This window comes from Schistocerca americana, chromosome 4 (genome assembly GCF_021461395.2).
Source record: "Schistocerca americana isolate TAMUIC-IGC-003095 chromosome 4, iqSchAmer2.1, whole genome shotgun sequence".
NCBI lineage: Eukaryota > Metazoa > Arthropoda > Insecta > Orthoptera > Acrididae > Schistocerca > Schistocerca americana.
The window spans coordinates 610,274,825-610,292,879 of record NC_060122.1 but is presented as its reverse complement, the minus strand read 5'-3'; the positions used below and the strand labels follow the sequence as shown (position 1 = coordinate 610,292,879).

Here is an 18,055-nt window from a genome sequence, read left to right as displayed (position 1 = left end):
CCGACGTCGACCAGTAGAGTGGTACCATGTGGACATTCAGGCCCTCCCAGTAAGGTGGCGTAAGACCGCCGCATTGAACTGAGATTATGTTGAAAAGTAGGGTTTTGTAGCCAAAAGAGTAGGCAATAATGTGGTGCATTGGAATCCTGAATAAAATCAACGTATTTTCAGAAAAAATATTGTGTTACATTTCTTATTGAAGGCCCCACGTACTTGAACTAGAAGTAGCCTCCGTCGCACGCGGTAAGGCAGCTTGCGGCGTATGGGCTTCTCAGGGCATAATTCGTCCAGACATTACTGGACCCAACGTAAGGTTTGTTCTTTCTTTTTCTCTCCTCCAGTGTATTTTGTAACGTAATGGGAATGAGTTACGAATGAGTATCCTAAAATGTTATAAGATTCTAAAATTATTACTATTTTCTCTTCGATGTGTAATAGGGTAGTTATAGATTCTCGAAAGATATTGTTATTAGATAATGGAATCGCGCTCTCTGAACAATGTGATGAAGCAGCACGAACGTGGAGTTCATGATTACATGTACTTTTACATGATTACTCTTCAGTTCACAATTATGTGAGAGGCAGAGGGTAATTACCAGCAGAGAACAGCGGCGGAACCAGAGAGAACAAAAATCAAGAAAACAGAATTTTTAGTTTTACGCTTCAAGGAATTTTTACAAAGGAGTTTTATGATTTAATTCTGGGACAGACCAGGGATTTTAGAAATATAAATATTACGAAAAAGACTAAAGAATCAGGAAATGGGAACAGAGAGCTAATGGGTAATGTGTTGTGAAACGTAAAAAATGTATACTAGATTTATTTTATTTTTACATGTTAATTCATAAGCATTTATCTCCGTTTCAATACACGTCCGTCTAGTGATTACTGTATCAAGTGAACTGAAATTTTATATTTTTTATTAAGTCTGAAAATTTTAAAACGATTTTCAACCAATGCACCTCGCGTCCCATAAAAAGCGTAAGTATGATCTAAGAATATTCACCTGAAATATAACCTCTCTTTGATGCAGTACAGGAGGGCTAAAGAACGATCATATTGCTCATTCGTTATAGAAAAGTTGAATCAAATTCAAGTGCAGCCGCGATCTCATATATCGCATGCGGAAATAAGAACAGGGTTCCCAGAATGAGGCGAGGTACTGGCAGAAGTAAAGCTGTGAGGACGGGGCGTGAGTCGTGCTCGGGTAGCTCAGTTGGTTCGAATGGCTCTGAGTACTATGCGACTTAACTTCGGAGGTCATCAGTCGCCTAGAACTTAGAACTAATTAAACCTAACTAACCTAAGGACATCACACACATCCATGCCCGAGGCAGGATTCGAACCTGCGACCGTAGCGGTCACGCGGTTCCAGACTGAAGCGCCTTTAACCGCACGGCCACACCGGCCGGCAGCTCAGTTGGTAGAGCACTTGCCCGAGAAAGGCAAAGGTCCCGAGTTCGAGTCTCGGTCCGGCACACAGTTTTAATTTGCCAGGAAGTTTCAAGTTTCAAGAAAAGGGTTGATTTGACTTTTACCTCTAATTGCGTGAGGTCTGAGTTAAGAGGAAATCGGTACCTGTAATACCCAGTAGCACATCCTCCTACATTGATGAATGTCTGCATTCGTCGTGGCATACTATCCACAAGTTCATCAAGGCGCTGTTGGTCCAGATTGTCCCACTCCTCAATGGCGATTCGGCGTAGATCCCTCAGAATGGTTGGTGGGTCGCGTCGTCCATAAACAGCCCTTTTCAATCTATCCCAGGCATATCCGATAGGGTTCATGTCTGGAGAACATGAAGGCCACTCAAGTCGAGCGATGTCGTTATCCTGAAGGAAGTCATTCACAAGATGTGCGCGAATTGTCGTTCATGAAGACGAATGCCTCACCAACATGTTGCCGATATGGTTGTACTATCGGTCGGAGGATGGCATTCACGTATCGTACAGCCGTTACGGCGCCTTCCATAACCACCAGTGGCGTACGTCGGCTCCACATAATGCCACCCCAAAACAGCAGGGAATCTCCACCTTGCTGCACTCGCTGGACAGTGTGTCTAAGGCGTTCAGCCTGACCGGGTTGCCTCCAAACACGTCTCCGAGGATTGTCTGGTTGAAGGCATATGCGACACTCATCAGGGAAGAGAACATTATGCTAATCCTGAGCAGTCCATTCGGCATTCTGTTGGGCCCATCTGTACCGCGCTGCATGGTGTCGTGGTTTGCAAAGATGGAACTCGCCATGGACGTCGGCAGTTAAGTTGCGCATCATGCAGTCTTGCGCACAGTTTGAGTCGTAACACTACGTCCTGTGGCTGCACGAAAAGCATTATTCAACATGGTGGCGTTGCTGTCAGGCTTCCTCCGAGCCATAATCCGTAGGCATCGGTCATCCACTGCAGTAGTAGTCCTTGGGCGGCTTGAGCGAGGCATGTCATTGACAGTTCCTGTCTCTCTGCATCTCCTCCATGTCCGAACAACATTGCTTTGGTTCACTCCGAGACCCCTGGACACTTCCCTTGTTGAGAGCCCTTCCTGGCGCAAAGTAACAATGCGGACGCGATCGAACCGCGGTACTGACGGTCTAGGTATGGTTGAACTACAGACAACACGAGCCGTGTACCTCCTTCCTGGTGGAATGACTGGAACTGATCGGCTGTCGGACTCCCGCCGTCTAATAGGCGCTGCTGATGCGTGGTCGTTTACATTTTTGGGCGGGTTTAGTGACATCTCTGAATAGTCAAGGGGACTGTGTCTGTGATACAATATCCAAATGGTTCAAATGGCTCTGAGCACTATGGGACTTAACATCTGAGGTCATCAGTCCCCTAGAACTTAGAACTACTTAAACCTAACTAACCTAAGGACATCACACACATCCATGCCCGAGGTAGGATTCGAACCTGCGACCACAGCAGTCGCGCGGGTCCAGACTGACGCGCCTAGAACCGCTCGGCCAAACCGGCCGGCTACAATATCCACAGTCAACGTCTATCTTCAGGATTTCTGAGAACTGGTTTGATGTAAAACTTATTTTGGTGTGTGTACTAGCTATTTACGTGAAGATTTTGCCAATATATGTGTATGTCACACACATTACACATCACCTCCTTCCCCTGCTTCGCCTGTCTGTCCATCTCCCTTTCCCCCTCTCTCTGCTCAGGTATCCCATCCACTCGCGTACCGCCTGGAGTGCATTCCGGTTTTACCTGCATGACATACCAGTCCTGCAGAGCAGCTGAGACGTATGGAGTTATGAACCTTTTTCACCCCTACCCCGCACCTCTGCCGAACAGACGGAAAAGAAAGTGATTTAATATTCCATTGTCATACGGTTCTGAGCTATGTTTAAAATTTCAAGTCTTTAGCTCATCGGAAAGATAGCTTAAACTCAACTGCAAATTTGTACTTAAATAACACGAAGTTCACGTAACCTCACTCAGTTCTCCAGGAAGATAGTGCGGCGAAATGTGTGGCACACTACAGCGTCTCAAACGGAAGATTACCATATTTCCTGCTGACACAAAATGGTATTATTTTGGTTGTTGCAGTGTTAGGTGCGTGACGGGACGTCCACCTGTGCTGCAGCAGTATTTGCACAGTAAGGTGAGAGGTGGCACGTGGATTCGAGCGGAGATCCGGCAGCGCGGTGCCAGCGGTCGGTGACGCGGAACAGAGGTCACGTTGCCAGCGGAGGCCACGGGCAGTCCCTATCGGGCAGGCTGTGGCCGGACTGGACGCTGGCCGGCAGTTAGCGGCGCGACCGGAGGGCGTCCATCACAGCGAGGGGTCGCGGGGTCACGCCCGGTGCTGGCCGTGGTGCGGTCTGGGGCGGTATAAAGCGGCGGTCGCGGGCCAGCTGTTGGCAACACATCTCGGCACACCATACCATGGCGTCTGCGGCCGTCACCTGCTTGAGCCTCGCCGTGCTACTCGGTGAGTACGGGGCTGCACCGCCACTTCTCCGAGCACTGTCTCTCTACCTACATCTGCAGACTACTGGCTCCCGACTTTCCGCGTTAAAACAGACCCGAGACTGCATGGATAATCGGAAAACACAGATAATAAGAAACACACATTTCTTTACTGGAAACTGCTACTTACACTTTATGTCTAAATAACAAGTACACTGCTTTTGTTCTGCTGAGGTTTGTTTATTTCAAACTAGTTTTCAGCTTATTGCGCCATCTTCAGGAAACAACTGACTAGCGTGTGGAAGAGACACTAGTTGGTAGGTAACCAAATATTGTAGGCAAAGATACAATCCACTTTCGTACAATGTTGTGCATCAAACTTGTTTCTTAACACTGAAATTACTCTTTACCCAAAGAACAACAATAAACAAAATAAATAATGAAACTTCACAATATTACAGGTTAAGTGGTTATAAAGCTAAAGTCGGTGAGGTCTTGACATAACTAATGAAAGTTCACAATATTACAAGTTAAGTGGTTATAAAGCTAAAGTCTGTGAGGTTTTGACATTTCCTGAGAAACTGTTAAACTGAGCATTCCTCATGTATGTTGTGCAACAATATGTTTTTCAGTATTGTAAATTAAACTTTAGGCAACAGGCAATATTACAAACAATAATTAAAATACACAGTCTTATATTATTACATGTTATTTGCCTGTAATTCAGTAAGATTGTGTATTTTAATTATTGTGTATAATATTGTCCGTTGTCTAAAGTTTAGCGTACATTGTTAAAAAAGATGTTGCAAAACGGAAGTGACGAGTGCTCTGTTTATCAGTTTCTCAGTCAGTGTCAGGACCTCACAAACTTTAGCGTTATAACCACATAACTTGTCATACTGTGTAGTTTAAGTATTTATCGTGTTTAATATTGCCTATTGGGTAAAGAGTAATTGGAAAGTTAAGAAACAGGTTTGATGCACAACACTCCATGCAATTGGATGCATCTTTGCTTATAATGTTTGTTTACCTAAAAACTAATGTCCCTTCCAGAGGCTGGTCAGTTGTTTCCTGAAGATGGCCCAAAAAGCCGAAAACTAGTTTGAAATTTAAAAAAATCGTTGGAGTAAAAAAACAATGTACTTGTTATTCAACTGTAAATATGGAATTGTTTTACCAAGAAGTAACGGAACAATCTATAAATAACAATGCTATTTATTGTATTTTCAAAACATACCACATGTCACAACTGAAAGCCCATTGAATTACTTGTGAGTTACTTATCGGACACTGACAAATTATATGAAAAAGCCCACCTTAGGCACACTGCTTCCAGACACTTGCTTTCAGTTCATTTTCGGGGAAATAATCTCCCATTTTCCTTCTGTTTGTCATTCACGTTCCTCCTGACGATGGTTCTCATTTTCAGAAGACTCAGATAATCGGTGTATTTATTTATTTACGTCATTTTCTGCTTCTGCTGACTAGCTTTTCCCCTGTTTGTTGGCCTCATTCCGTGTATGTTCTGGACCAGCTGTTGTCTCATCTTCTGGGTAGTCGTCCAGGCAGTCATTCCTCTTGCTGTCTCCCAAGCTTACAAATTTTAGCTAGTCTTGTGGTGTCCAACCATTCCTCATAATCCTTTCAATTTCTTTTTCTAGCCTTCATCCATTTATTTATATCTTGTATTTCACACTGGTCTCTTATCTATAAAATTGTTCTGTTGTCACACATAGTTAGTCCTTGGTCTGTCTTTGTACCCTCATTGTCACTGCCGTTAACTTTTGTTTTATTTTTTTCGTTTCTGTTTCTAGATGCTGATGCATATGTCACAACAGGATGCACCATTACTTTACATATTTTTATTTTCTCCTCAGTTCTCATAAATTTGTTTCTCCATACAGTATTTTGCAAACAACCAGCTACCCTTACTGCCTTTGTCACTTGGTTCTTCACTTCCAAGGTTAAGACTTTATAACTGATGCTTAACAGAACCTAGATAATCAAAGCAAATCACTTGTTCAATTGACAGACCATCTACTTCTAATTAACAAATAGGAGGTGTTTTTGATACTCTAAACTTCCTATGAAATATTTTCTGTATGTGAGAGAAATATGATTATAAATATTGATTTCAAAAACTTTCTTGTTTTCTATCGTATTCAATTGCTGAGCAAAACTGACTTTTGGTAGGTCGTGTGTTGCGCATGCGAACAGTGTCGTGAAATAAAAATTTAAAGTTCATGAAATGCAAAATTTTAAATAAAGAAAATGAATCTAATTAGATGCCAAAAGAAACTAATTGTGTGCTCAATGAAAACTATGTAACTAAAACTCATTGCCGAAGTACATTAAGAATGTTGCGTGTAATGAACTGCAAAGTTTGACTTGGAATATCCACAAAAATAAATTACTACTCTACTCGGAAGAAAATAATTGTTTGAAATCTCCAACACTGTGCACTGAAAATTAATATGCTTGCTAGCACGACACCTGACAATCTCGACTACACATTGTTTGCTCAAGAATGCAAGGTGAGATCTGCCTTGAAATAAACGTGACTTACATCTTGCTCAGCATGCTGTTTTTGTCTCTGGAGTACTGACGTTCTCAAAAGCAAATACGTATCAGCAGATGCAACAGCTAAAGTAAAATAAACTTCTCACCACTAATTTCTTTCTTTTTACTTGTCAGAAACAATCTGTTGGGCCGTTTGGCGTAAGCTGCAATGGAAACACGATAGAATATTTAAAATTTTGGTATGAATCATGGAGAAGGCTTGTTCACTGAAGAAAATCGTTCTCAAGAAATCAAACTCTGATTATTGACAAAGAGACCGCACAACATTAGAAGACTAACAATTACAAAATTCTCTCATTACCTTTAAAATTTCTCTAAAATATTCTCCATCAATATAAAGAACAACAAAATATTATAAATGAGTTTTCAACTCCATATTGAAGTATTCCAGATAGTTTCTTTCATATTTACAAATAAGAGATTTCATTCACTGAAAAACTCAACTGTTCGCTACCATGTCTCAAATAAGAATGCCTCAGTGCTGCACAACTGACTGACTAGCAAGTCAGCCGTAGATAAAACTGAACACAGAGTCAAGGATCTTATTCACTACCCATGCAGTGCACTCATTCATCTTTGTCCCAGTACATTAAAGATGAATTATTTACAGTAACAGAAAACATATCTAAAACTTACCATATTACCATACACTTTGAATTTTTAGATGAATTTTCCAAGTTATTGAACTGGCGAAGTAAACTTAACAAATTACCCTCAGTATCTGCTACCAGTACAGCAGCATTAGCACAACTTACAACATTTAAGACTTTATTTCAGATTTTATATGCTGGTTCGTCTCTTACAACATCAGTTATTTTGTCCCTATCAACTCGAATAGGGGTAGGCTTAATCATTCTCCTTGTCTAATTCCTTTATGTATCATAATTTTATCTTTCAATCGTTCGTGTGTTTTAATTATAGCTTTATTACCTATATATACAGTGTGTCCCAGGGGGCTGGTCAATATTCAGGGATACGACAGGAACGACCATTCGTAGCAAAAAGGTCCAGTAAACATGGGCTCTAGGATGCATACCTTAAGAGCTTCTTCATTTTCGACACTGTGAAACAAATATCTTCTACTGCAAGCTCTTTGCTTTCCATATTTTGGCTGGTGGTAGTAAAGACTGAAACAAGAAAAAGAGGTCCGAAGAGATGTGTTTCACATTAGCGAAGAACGAGTACTCATGGCTCTAAGGGTATGCATGTCAGCACCATGTTTACTTGACAAATTTTTCTTGTTTTGTTCCATACTGACTCCTCTTAAAATACGGAAAGAAAATAGTTTGCAGTAGAAGAGATGTGTTGCACCCTTTCGAAGCTGAAGAAATGCTCCTAGCTTTTAAGGATGCATTTTAAAGACCATGTTTACTAGGCTTTTTGTTACGAATGATCGTTCCTCTCATATTGCTGAATACTGACCATTCTTCCTGGGACACTCTGTATATCTTTGATTTTTACGATACCCATTGACACTCTCTAGTCGGTTGAGTTTTGGAACATATCCTTTTTTCTAACACTATCGAAGGCTTTCGACAAGTCAATAAAACACAGGCAGGCTGGTTTATTAAACTTAATGGATTTCTCCACAATCTTACAGAGAAAATTTATTTATTTATTCTTCACAATTACAGCCTATTGTCTAGGAAGCTAACGTAGGCCGTACAGTGACATTTTTATCGACAGCACTAAATGTAAGTATTAATTATTTATTCCTGGGTTATGAATATTTCGAAAGAATCAAGACGTTTGTATCTTTTGGACCTGCCTCCTTTATATGCTGTCCCAAGCTACGACATTCGTCAAGGAATAACCATAGAGTTGACGAAGGCCAATGACCGAAAGCTTTAATTGTGAGAGTCTTTTTGTTGTGCCTATCTGCGACTCAGCATCTTCGCTATATGGTGAGTAGCAACTTTCTTTTCATAATATCGTTACATTCCATTCTGGATTTTCCATTGTTTGATTTAATAATCATCGATGCCTCGTTACAACGTAACCCGCCAGGGTAGACGAGAGCACTAACGTGCTGCTTTCTGGACTCGGATAGGCGCGCCTGCCCCGGATCGAATCCGCCCAGACGATAACGACGAGGGCCGATGTGCCGGCCGGCCTGGATGTAGTTTTTAGGCGGTCTTCCACGTCCCGCTAGGTGAATACCGAGCTGGTCCCCATGTTCCGCCACAGTCACACGGCTCGCAGACATCTGAACACATTCGCACTTTCCCATTGATTACACTCGACGCAGACAGTTGAGGTACACTAATTCCGTCCTGGGGGATACGAGGTGGCGGCAGGAAGGGCATCCGGCCATCCCTTAAACATTAACATGCCAAATCCGATTAACGATGGCTGACCCTGCGTAACTGCAGGACAAGGCTCAAGCGATAGATATGGCTCTGAGCACTATGGGACTTAACATCTGAGGTCATCAGTCCCCTAGACTTAGGACTACTTAAACCTAACTAACCTAAGGACATCACACACATCCATGCCCGAGGCAGGATTCGAACCTGCAACCGTAGTGGTTGCGCGAGTCCAAACTGAAGCGCCTAGAACCGCTCGGCCACACTGGCCAGCAAGCGATAGATAGATGCCTCGTTACAACGTATCATGAAATCCTTACATCGTTTAATTTTATTTTAGTATTTCTTGCTAGGGTCCCTTTCAGCAGGAGGTACATAGTTTTTTTTTGAGGTGCTAGTCATAATTTGACACTTCGGCACCATCCTTCAAGTTTATGGGGTGCTGTGTTACATTTGTCGTCTGTGGTTATTCCCGAATCACCGCTTACAATGAACAACACGTCATCTGCAAAAGGAATTAGGCCGCTTAGGTTACTGCTGTCTATACACTATGTGATGAAAAGTATCCGGACACCTGCCTGAAAATGATTTACGAGTTCGTGGCGCCCTCCATCGGTAATGCTGGAATTCAGTATGGTGTTGGCCCACCCTTAGCCTTGATGACAGCTTCCATTCTCGCAAGAATACGTTCAATCAGGTGCTGGAAGGTTTCTTGGGGAACGACAGCCCATTCTTCACGGAGTGCTGCACTGAGGAGAGGTATCGATGACGGTCGGTGAGGCCTGTCATGAGGTCGGCGTTCTAAAACATCCCAAAGGTGTTCTGCACAGGTCAGGACTCTGTGCAGGCCAGCCTATTCCAGGGATGTTATTCTCGTGTAACCACTCCGCCATAGGCCGTGCATTATGAACAGGTGCTCGATTGTGTTCAAAGATGCTATCACCAACCCCGAATTGCTCTTCAACAATGGGAAGCAAGAAGGTGCTTAAAACATAATGTAGGTCTGTGCTGTGATAGTATCACGCAAAACAACAAGTGGTACAAGCCCCCTCCATGAAAAACACGACCACACCATAACAGCGCCGCCTCCGAATTTTACTGTTGGCCCTACACACGCTGGCAGATGACTTCCACCGGGCATTCGCCATACCCACACCCTGCCATCGAATCACCACACTGTGTACCGTGATTCGTCACTCCACCCAACGTTTTTCCACTGTTCAATCGTCCATTGTTTACGCTCCTTACACCAAACGAGACGTCGTTTGGCATTTACCGGCTTGATGTGTAGCTTATGAGCAGCCGCTCGACCATGAAATCCAAGTTTTCTCACCTCCCGCCTAACTGTCATGGTACTTTCAGTGGATCCTGGTGCAGTTTGGAATTCCTGTGCGATGTTCTGGATAGATGTGGGCCTATTACACATTAAGACCCTCTTCGTCTGTAGGCCGTCTCTGTCAGTCAACAGACGTGGTCGGCCTGTACGCTTTTGTGCTGTACGTCTCCTTTCACGTTTTCACTTCACTATCACACCGGCAACAGTGGACCTAGGGATGTTTAGCAGTGTGGAAATCTCGCGTACAGACGTATGACACAAGTGACACCCAACCACCGGACCACATTCGAAGTCCGTGAGTTCCGCGGAGCGCCCGATTCAACTCTCTCACGATGTCTAATGACTACTGAGGTCTCTGATATGGAGTACCTGGCAGTAGGAGGCAGCACAAAGCACCTAATTTGAAAAACGTGTGTAGTATGGTCTCCAGTGCTACGTCCAAAAACTGTGGACCACATACTGGTTCCTGCAAATAGCCTTTAGTTATGGTCTTTGTTACTTCCTTTGCTGCGCATGTTAAAGACGAATGTTTCCCGTGGCAGTAGTCTCTCAGGTTGCTGTACAGCGACTGTGGACACTCCGACTCCTTAAGGCGGCCAGAGGAAGACGGCCACCATATGTAATAAATGAATTTTACCTTGCATACTCTAGTAACAGATAAATGCATTTCAGTGCCTCGGTATGCGTGATAATGGCTTTCTCGATCGCCTCATCTTCGTTGTCTCCCTCTACAGGATACTCTTTGCTCACTACATCCGTGTTACATAGCCGCTCAAATCCCGGTTCAGAGACATCACTAATTAACCAACCGCGGATGCTTTCGTCATCTACGTCTTCGCAACTAAAAATTTGTATTCCCTTCGAAAATGTTGATTACAACTGCACAATAATACTTGAGGCTGCATCTTTTATTTTTCAAAAATCCCCGAAAGGTAGCTGGATAATGCGCAAGCTGTGTGATCCATATCCAGATAAACGGAAGCTTGTTGTATATACTCCGTAAGACGCTCTTTAATGTACGGTGGAGAGTAGTCTGTACTACTGTTAGACATTCCCTTTCCTCTTCCTGTCGCTAATACAGCGAGACAAAAAATAGAATTACCTGCGTACATTTCTACGGACCCTAATCTGTTTTCTTTCGCCCCTTTTATCATCATGCGTGATGAACGTTGGAGCGGTAGAATCGTCTTATACCATGTCGCAAATCCTGGTTTTCTGAACTTCCCTCATGGATCCCAATATAAGCTCATGGAGCATTTCCATAACACTCTCGCACTGATCGAACCGATCGGTAACAAATCTGGCAGCACGTATCTGACTTGTTTCAATGTATTCCCGTAAACCGACCTGGTGTGGATACCAAACTCTCTAGGAGTACTCAAGAATCGTTCTGTGCGGTGTCTCTTTTACAGGTTCACTACACTTCCTTGCAAATCTCGTTCATTCGGCATCATCGCAACTGATCTTACGTGCTCGTTGCATTTAATGTCGTTTCGCCCTGATATTTAATCTGCGTCAATGATTGAAGCTGGATACCAGTAATCCTGTATTCAAAAAACACTAAAGGGATGTTTCTCTTAGCCACAATTGTTCACAATTGAGGCAAGCTGTCAGTCATGAGAATTATTGAAATATTGGTACACAATTTGGGGCGTATTTTTACCCTTCATACATACGGAAGTGGCTCCGCTTGTTTCGAGACGGTTAGGGTAGTTCGCTGCATGATATATTCATAATAAAGCTGACAAAGTGGCACAGTCTCTTGACAATCGAACGAAACGGTAGTAGAGGGTAACATCGACCGACATACAAAGTATTCGAAACGGAGTAACAGTGTTCTGTGAACTCTCCATGCAGCACGGTAGAATAATATTAGGTTAGTAGCAGGCCTACATCTGATGATTAACACAGATTAGTGTAAGTCGCTACAGATCACGTGATAGCTGTCAACAGATCATAACAAGATATCATCGTGACGGGAAGCTGGTATTATTCTTTTAGATTGTTGAGGGAAAAAGCATAAAGAACAATACAAATACGCTAATTTGTTGTGGGGTGATGCTGCGACTTTAACTTCAGTTTTGCAGTGCTTTCCAAACGCTAAACTTAAGCAGTACGTAGATATGGCACAACTGCGTGACACGGTCCTTGTTATGGTACAGATGTTCCCCGTTGTAGCAGACTCTGAATCGTATGTGCGGGTTAGAAGCTCTTAAAATGTATGAAATTATTTTGTAAGCTGTCGCATTTTCTGAGACGAAGATAAAGGTGATATTGGTGGGAAATTAATTTTACAATTTCCTTGGTCTCTTGCTTGAAGAATATCTGATTTAAATGACGTTATTGTTACGTTGCACAAACAAGTTAGAGAGTCAGTGACACCTGTTCTGTGGAGATGACTGGCACGGTGTCATGTTGGAAGCATATCCTTATTTTGATTGGAAGGCATCGTCTGCCGCATGCGCAGTAGGTAAATCGCGACCTTCTTGAGAGTGCATGTTGCAGATCACAGTAGTGGAGAATTCGAAAAAGGCTGAATCGCCGCGAAAACTGCCACAGGTTCAGCACCTCATCCTCAACTGAACACGACAAAGAGTCACGCTATGGATAGTTGCCGCGCTCCCTATCTCCCCCTCCCCCATTCTCCTCTTACATGTCTTAGTTCCCAACGATCAAAGTTCTTTATTATAGTTTAGGTAACGCTATCATTAACCCGAAAGTTGATTTGAAGGGCGCAGTGCTTAATTAGCCATGATATTACTACTGGAAGTGGTACGCCGTTGCCTTCCTACGGCCTCTGAACTGACATTCTCGGACTGCTATAGGAGGACCTACAGTTTAACGTGGACTTCGAACCACGGTTTAACTCGGCATTTTTCACATACACAAATTATTACAATTTACAACTGCGTTTTCTTTTTGGTGTTTGGTGAAGGACTCGGTTTGAATACTGTGTATGGCTACATGCGCTTTCCGATGCTGATCGGTATCATATTACACGACATAAGAATAGTGTAATATTTTATATCACACTGATTTATTGTAGAAGTGTCTCACGACATAAGTGAATGAAGGAAACAAGGAGACACATAAATCTTACAATTAATGTAAGAATTATTTATGAATCTAAACTTCAGCGGCGTTGAAATTTATCTACGATCTACAGTTTAACTACAAAACGATAGTTAACATGATTTTTAAATAAAATTGTGCTGGCATCTAATAATCCTGCAATAACGAAATCCCCTCTGGTAGTAACTGCTGATGTGAAAAATGCGGAGATGAACCGTGTTTCAGTGTCCACCTTAAACTGTAGGTCCTCTCTATAACTAGCTGGGGTAAGTCAGTTCAGAGGTCGGAAGAAGGCGACAGCTAATCATCTCTAATAGCACTGTGCATAGCAAAACATTTTGGTGTTGGGGCCAAACTTCGGGTTAGTTTATTTATCATAAGATAATTCGCTACAGCAGCACACACAATTTGAAACTTTAGAAATACAAAATTGTAAAAATAAAACGTTATGTTACTGGAAGTTATGCAATTTTACATTATATTTGCAAGTCTAATGCTATCAAACAGTGTCAGGTTCGGTTGCCTCGATTAGTTCTTTCATTGGTCTTTGGTAATTCCTTGCTGGCCACTCTTGCAGTACGTGCTACGCATTTTGCTCACATTTCTTCCAGTCATATGTCGCAGAAATTGATATACTGGGTGATCAAAAAGTCAGTATAAATTTGAAAACTTAATAAACCACGGAATAATGTAGATAGAGAGGTAAAAATTGACATACATGCTTGGAATGACATGGGGTTTTATTAGAACAAAAAAGAAAAACAAAGTTCACAAAACGTGGCGCGTGTTTCTGGTTTTGTAACTGCTACCGTGACGGGTGAGAAGTACGCCGATATGTTACAGAAGTGCATCATCCACAGCCTGGCTGATAAACAACTGCTGGAACGTACGATGTTTATGCAGAATGGCGCTCCACCCCATGTTGCTAGACGCGTGAAAGATCTCTTGCGCACGTCGTTTGGTGATGATCGTGTGCTCAGCCGCCACTTTCGTCATGCTTGGCCTCCCAGGCCCCCAGACCTCAGTCCGCGCGATTATTGGCTTTGGGATTACCTGAAGTCGCAAGTGTATCGTGATCGACCGACATCTCTAGGGATGCTGAAACACAGTATCCGACGCCAATGCCTCACCATAACTCCGGACATGCTTTACAGTGCTGTTCACAACATTATTTCTCGACTACAGCTATTGTTGAGGAATGATGGTGGACATATTGAGCATTTCCTGTAAAGAACATTGTCTTTGCTTTGTCTTACTTCGTTACGCTAATTATTGCTATTCTGATCAGATAAAGCGCCATCTGTCGGACATTTTTAAACTTTTGTATTTTTTTGGCCCTAATAAAACTCCATGTCATTCCAAGCATATGTGTCAATTTGTACCTTTCTATCTACATTATTCCGTGATTTATTCAGTTTTCAAATTTATACTGACTTTTTGGTCACCCGGTACTTAATGGATGGAGACGGCCCTAGCCTGTCCATAGTTTAGAGCGAGTAATGCATTGGCACCTGCCCCCCCCCCCCCTTCCATCCCCCACAATTAATGTTGAAGTTAGGTTGTGTAGTAAGTCCAGCTGTAGTATTCAAAAATTTATTGGGACATTAATTTAGTTTCAGATTTTAACAAAAACACATTTTATAGAATCGCCATTTATTACCTCGCATACTACACAAAAAACTATAGTTAGTCATCCAATTTTAAAAATAACAGAAGTTTTGAGAAAATACCTATTTCCTGCACTTTAGTATTCGAAAAATCCTTGACAATATTGCCACGTAGAAGAAGGTGTAATTGAATGAATGACGAACACTAACTTCACTTAACGAAGGTTTATTCAGCACTTGGACATACACACATAGTCTACCTCTGACCAGAACACATACGGTACAATACAGCTTCAGAACATTCCAGTACAATGATTCTTGACATTTGTGGATACTTCTAGACAGTACTCGAACCGAATATAAAAATTAAAATTTTACAGTTCAGGGGAATTTTGAACTCACGACCCTCCATGCAACAGTCTACTATCATCCGCACTTTTTTTTCGTTGTTGATCGTTGTATTTGGTCGTTGTGGACGTCACATGACATCCGTTAATGTTCGTTTGTTGATCCTTCCACTCACTTTTTTATTACAGAGGCCAACCAGCATTCTGACCGAACACGCTGAGCTACCGTACCGGTGCTCATACAAAAATGATCTCTTTCCCATGTTTACATGTCAATTCAGTTCAGTAATGTAGTGATTTTGAGTATATATTAATAATGAGCTTAGTGATAGATTTTGGGCTCAGCGTTGGCACTGGATAAGTGCACCCCATGCGGTATTGGACGGGGCCGCCGCTCTTCATGGAATTTCATCTTACGTGGTCTGCCCTTGTTGTTTGTAGTCCAGTCCATATGTTCCTCGGACGATTCGATACCGTATTTAGCTAACTTTCAAACGTTTTATTAATGTTATCGAATTTTAATGAAACATTTTGGTGCTTACAGCTATTTATCTTATTTTCAACAATATGACCTCATTTCTGAGATGTCTAAAGTAGTTTGCTTGTCTCGTTGTTATGTGACGTACGTAAGTTTTGTGTAGTCGCAAAACTTTGTCGAGTAGTTTTGGCGTTCAGTCGTTGACTGTAGAGTCCTCTCGACGCGCGCTGATTTACCCAATACATAGTCGCTCAGGTGCATGCTTGACCCGGCTAAAGTGACCAAAGCTAGCTCTGGCCTGGAAAACTGGTCTGTTCTACGTCACACCATTGCCTCCCGAGGCCCTCGAGAAAGACGCCGTGGCGCGTACGTCATAGCACGTGACACTGCACGCCTTACGAGTGCCAGCAGCCGTCTCCGGCGGGGAATGAGTAAATATTTCAGACTAGTTTAATAAATCTTGTCTGCATGTTTAGATGCATGCAAGCTCTCGATAGCACACAAAGTCAATGCCTTTAGAGGGTACCTTTTCAATTACACAATGATTTCCCGTGGGGCCTGCATGGAGCCGAGCGTACGCAAAGTGTGGCGGACAAGCCAGCTAGAGTGACGTCACAAGTTCGTTGCACTGCACGTTGTTTCTTGTGGGCCCTGATTGACTCCGGCCTCACCAGCCGCTGCACGCGCAGGAGTGAAACATCTGTATTATATTTCAATCACTGACCCGACCCGACGTGGGTCCCACATCTGAACAACGTCGCACAATCGAGGATAGCTATAACAAGTGTTGTGTCTGCGATCTCTAAAGTAGTTGTCAAACCACCTTTTTCTTGTTCGGCAAAACATGCACACAATACGAGTCAACAAACGGAGTGTAAGGGTGCCCATGCGCAACTAGTACCGAGCGAGCGTTTTCGATTATGGCAATCGGAAAAATATCGATATATCAATATTATTTCCAAAATGTATCTGTATATATCAGCGAGACTTTTTCCCCGATACAACGACATATTGATGTCAAAAAGGCTATACCGAATGCCTATATTTTTATTTTACATTATATTTTATCACAATTTTAGTTAAATATTTGAAGTTGTTCTTTTGAAATTGTAGTAGAACATGATTTTACTTTCACTGTGGGAAGGAGCCTTACTACTTTTTGCGCTTTCATCACGTCTAATATTTTCTTTGACTGTGTGAAACAACTCTATGTCGTATAAAAGAAGAAGTCCGACTACACCGGTGAGGGGGCAGTGTGAATAGAACAACAAGAGTTTCGATGTGGAGAAATAGCAAGCCAGTTGCGTTAAAAAACAATTTTTAGTGTGCTGTTTCTTCGCATTGGCATTGTTCATAAACAACTGCTGAAAATTATGAACAAAAATCTAAATGGAAAGATTAGTCTTTGGGGTGGGTGGAGACGTCTGAGGAGAAATGACGTCGTAATCGGCACTTGGCGCTACCAACACAAACTGCAACGTTTAGCTTCACCACTCAATTTTGGCACTACAAAGGAAGTCGATCTGAAGTGTTCCGGACAAATCCGATATGTGACGAATCCGAATGACGGACCCATCGGACACCTTTTAGTGTCCCACTTACATGCAGTTACCATTGTTAGCAAAGTGGTTATCGCCAAACGTAACATGCATCATTTTCCTTTCAATTCTTGCTCTAAGGGGGATAGTCAGGCTTCTTCCTTGTTGATGTACAGAATATCTAATAATGAATCATATCTACAGCTCTAAAAGCGGCAATATGAAGTGGATATTTTTTTAGGACGGTACATCGATATATTTCCGTCGACATATCGATACATTTTTCCTTTGTAACGAGTGCCGATAATCATATTTTTTAAAATATCAATGTATCGGATTCCCGATATTTTTATAACATCAACAGTCCTATTCTCGACGCAGCAAATTTAAAAGTCCACCTGCTACACAAGTGTCGTTTGCTGAGGGCATAGCGCAATCTGCTATCGAAAAACAGACTTAAATCTACAGTGTGGATGAGTGGTCCCCGTGCCTCTGTAACCTTTGTTTAGTAGGAAAAGCTGTTGTGCAGGATGGCAGCTAAGTTAGTTCTTATCAGTTGTTGAAAAGAGTTCTTGGAATTCATGATTACATGTTTTCGCAGTTGAAGTCGCATTCGCGTTTAAATTTTTAGCCACGGGAGATGTGAGCGGTCATAGTTACATTACTGAGGAGCGCTTAGTGACAAGTGTGTGGGTGGACGAACGATAACACACAGGGCAGACAATAGGACAGATTATGGGAGCATTCCAGGAAAGATTTAATAAGGCTCCAAACCGAAAGACAACACTTCCGAATTGGGAAAGACGTTCTTTTGCTTTTGGCAGTGTTAAAAACAGACACGTGAAGAAAAGTGTGCCAGTGTCTCTGCTTCTGTT

General features: G+C 42.4%; 1 protein-coding gene across 2 annotated transcripts in view; it reads left to right on the top strand.

The window, feature by feature from the left end:
* The first annotated feature begins 3,779 nt into the window (after positions 1-3,779).
* LOC124613016 overlaps positions 3,780-18,055 on the top strand; it is a 37,199-nt gene continuing 22,923 nt past the window's right edge. Inside the window, exon 1 of one of the 2 annotated variants that reach the window (XM_047141571.1) lies at positions 3,780-3,938. In XM_047141571.1, the coding sequence (XP_046997527.1) occupies positions 3,893-3,938 (46 nt within the window). In that variant the 5' untranslated portion in view covers positions 3,780-3,892. The remainder of the gene's footprint in view (positions 3,939-18,055) is intronic. The other variant, XM_047141569.1, reaches the window with a different exon arrangement.